The sequence below is a fragment of the Hirsutella rhossiliensis genome (assembly GCF_020360975.1).
Source record: "Hirsutella rhossiliensis strain HR02 chromosome Unknown scaffold00008, whole genome shotgun sequence".
NCBI lineage: Eukaryota > Fungi > Ascomycota > Sordariomycetes > Hypocreales > Ophiocordycipitaceae > Hirsutella > Hirsutella rhossiliensis.
In genome coordinates, this window is record NW_025408674.1 from 3,179,863 (window position 1) to 3,183,402 (window position 3,540).

Sequence of the window (3,540 nt, forward strand, 5' to 3'; positions counted from 1 at the left end):
TGACAGGGCGGCCAAAGACAAACAGGCAACGCGCATACCCTGAAAGGCCGCGGAAGCGGAGGACGCTTGCTGCCTCTGCGGCGTGGAGAGAAGCGGTGCCGTTGGGGTGACGGCGGCGGCGGCCTTGTCGAGAAAGGTTCAGGAATCCGGGACGACGATAAAGACGTTGTCCCGGTCCGAGGGGAAAAAAGTTTGGGTGGTCCGGGCGCGGGGCATAATCCTTTCGTTCCTCAAGGCATAATGAAATGCGCGGTTGATAAGCGATGTCATCGAACTTTTTAGATAACATTACAAAAGCTCCCTGGGTGGCAAGTGGCAAATTCGCCACCGCAAGGCAGTCATATTCCCTCAGGACTATAAGAAGACAGAACTTCTCACATTCATTTTAGGTAGATGACAATGAACAGATTGACTCTTACCTTCCTTTTTTAATCTTTGCGAGATATAAACATAGCTAACAAATGTCGACATGACCATAGAACCTTCTAGAGGCGACCAGTCTCCTCCAACACATGAACCTATTGCAATTAGTAGTAGATACCCTTGAAAAGGCACGAAAAAGGCGTCACGATTGTTACGGTTACGAGTAGTAGTAAGGCGGCGAGGGACGTGGCAGACTAGGGAGGGAGCGGGATGGTACAGGAGAGCATGCCTACTAAATTTTAGTGGGTCAAGTCTCTACTTACGTCTGCCTTTTTCCCGTTCAGCTTGTCGTGGATCAGGCACTAAGCTTTGCGTGGATCCTACGGGGCATGTCTTGGATCTGGTGCGGAGGGTTCTCTACCGGCCCCCGCCAAAACGCGCAGTTAAATCAACCCAGTGTACGTGTTCATGCAACGCGAGTAAGCCGGTTTCAAGATTCAAATTAAAATATTTAGATTTCTATTAGATATAATCACTGGTAAGTAGGCGAGGACGAAGGATATTAAGATAAATAGAGCCCTACGGCCTGCCGTTTGCTTCTGCCGTCAAAATCGGTAAGGTACCGTAAGTCTTACTTACTGCTCTCTAAGTCCATTGTACACATACTCTATCAAAAAGAAGTGTCGACAGACACGTCTGGTCTAGGACTTATCTTTACAGCCAACCTCGTTATCAGCCCCGTCCTTTATCATTAAAATGAAGATTACAATAACATGCCTTGCCCTTATTGGACTAGCCACCGCCATCCCGGTGAGCGAGGGCAAACCGGGTAAAAACCTGTGCGACACGATCGTTCATGGCGCTGATAAATGGGGGCTGTGTGGGGTGGGTAACAAGTTCAGTGGCTCGCCGAAGGCTCCTAACGACCCTATCTTGAAACTTGACAATAGGAAGAAAGGGGGGAGAACGGCGCAAAGGGAGCGAGCGGGAAGCCGGGCTCTATTATGCGGGCGGGCTAACGTCAACTGCTCGAAATGGCGCAGACTCAAGGCGTCACGATCTCGAGTCCGGGTAACTGGGGTCAAGGGGATAGCCGTCGTTGTTCTACTGGCCCCATTTGCGCATGATATACTGGATGCATTGAAAGAGGCTCCCTCGATTGGACCGCTTGTAACATGGTTTGACGACACAATGGCAAGCATTCAGGAGGCAATCGGAGGACCGCAGGTCCCAGAAATCTACGGAAACGAGTGGAAGCTGCGGATCATCTGTTGGTTCCGAGGGGAGCAACAGCACAAAGATCCTGTTGATAGGGCATGTGATAAGCTATGGGAAAATGACAGGCTGGAAGAGCAGCAGAAAAAGCAGCGCCAGATCGAGCAGGAAGCGGTCGACAAACTCAATGAGGTTATCAAGATCTGTGAGAATATGCTGGATAACCCTCCCGAGGATGAAGAGGCTTTAGCCAATGAGGTGGAGCGCTGCGATAATTTCATCAGCCAGGTATCTGCTATTGAGAACCCAAGTCCGCAGAACACGAATCCGCCACCGAAACCGAAGAGCTGGCATCCACCCCCGTGTTGGAATCAAAAATGGCGCTGCCTGGCAGCCGGTATATCCCCGAAAGTCCCAGAATGCAATTGCATACCAAAGCCGGGGCCCAAAGAGCAGCAGACAGCGAAACAAAAGGATAAGACGAAAAAACCCACATCTGCGACGGGGTCTGGCAATATTTCGTTGAATGAAGATTGCCTAAAGATAGCTGTAGGAGGAGGAAGCTTGGCAGAATATTGTCCACAGCTGAGAAACAAGGCGGCAACGTCCAAGGGGACGGGAAAGCCCGAGGAAAAGCCCAAGGAGACGGAAAAGCCAGGGACTGAAGAACCGATTGATGAGCCGGAAACGGACGATGAGACGGCAAAGGGAAAGGGTGTACCACCACCTAATATTTCTTGTTACGAATGCAGACGTGAAGGATATGATCCGGATCTCTGCGTTTGCTAAGCATGGTACCTGTCGGCTAGTATAGGCACCGCTGTTAGTAGGTCACCTGAAGGATCAAGGGAGGGCCACCTGAAGGATCATTATGAGGCCATGTATCAGGGACCCATAAAGACCTCACGTATGGGGCCAGCTTGGTGCCTATGTAAGTCACCTGAGGGTCCCTCTGGACTACGGCATAAATAGGGCCCTGTGGCCGCTTCTTTCTAGCTAGATCATGCATCTTTATCCCTTCTTGTGCTGCCCCTACCTCATGAGTACCAGAATAACAGTCTATCGACAATGACTTACCTTCTTTCCTGATAACTGCGGCTAGCTCCCGCAAGGCACGGGGGAAGTTAAAACGACACTCCCTCTCCGGATCGGCGACATTGGCCGCCTCGATATCGGCTACAGCCCCTTCTATATCGTTCGCCAGATTCCCACTTCTCTTTCGGACGCGCAAGCAGTATGCGGTATTGCATCTATGGCGCTGGCATCGGTTGACGATTTGCGAGAGCCGCAGGAATATCATCTCTACACCCAGCGGATCTACACTTAGGGGATTACCTTCGCCCTAGGGCATTGTCCTGCTCGGCTCCGGGTTAATAGTAGTGATGTGGAACCCCTACGTGCGTGCAAAAAGGTCGCGAGCGGCTTCGTCCCCTATGTCGGCTACCGGGCCATTCTCCATCTAGTATAGACCGTGGTTGTGTGGGCTCCCACGCCCTTGCTATTTATACCGATCCTAGTAATCTACGATATTGAATTTCGTTCTTAGCACGATGTCCCGAAAGTGGCAGTATCGGCGGTGAAAGTGGAAAGCCGCAATATGAGGGTTCTGCCGCAGAAGGTGCCGCGACAGTGCCATCCTCTCTGCCTCGGATGCGACTAGCCATTCTTTATATCGGGGCATATGCTAGTAGAGGCTCCTCTAGTATAAATCGGCCGGGCTAAATATAATAAATGCACCGGGACAGCTAAGATTGTGCGCATATGCCTCTAGGTCTTGCCTCTTTCTATTCTAAAGGGGGCGCGTACCGCGAATCGATACCGTATGCCTTATAATCGAGTTAATTAGCGCCTACGCTTCGGGATCCTCCCTATATTCGAGTGCCTTAATAAGCTGCTCTTACGTAAGCGGTTCACGGCTACTATCGTGTTGCTTTACAAAGAATTTAGACTATATACGTGCTT

At 50.8% G+C, this 3,540-nt stretch overlaps 1 protein-coding gene across 1 annotated transcript; it reads left to right on the top strand.

Moving 5' to 3' along the window:
• Window positions 1-1,554: 1,554 nt before the first annotated feature.
• HRG_07765 (uncharacterized protein) lies at window positions 1,555-2,905 on the top strand (the record flags this gene model as incomplete). Its single annotated transcript, XM_044866236.1, has 2 exons — window positions 1,555-1,888; window positions 2,691-2,905. 2 exons carry the CDS (start codon window positions 1,555-1,557, stop codon window positions 2,903-2,905), a joined length of 549 nt encoding a protein of 182 aa, XP_044719200.1.
• Window positions 2,906-3,540: the final 635 nt, after the last annotated feature.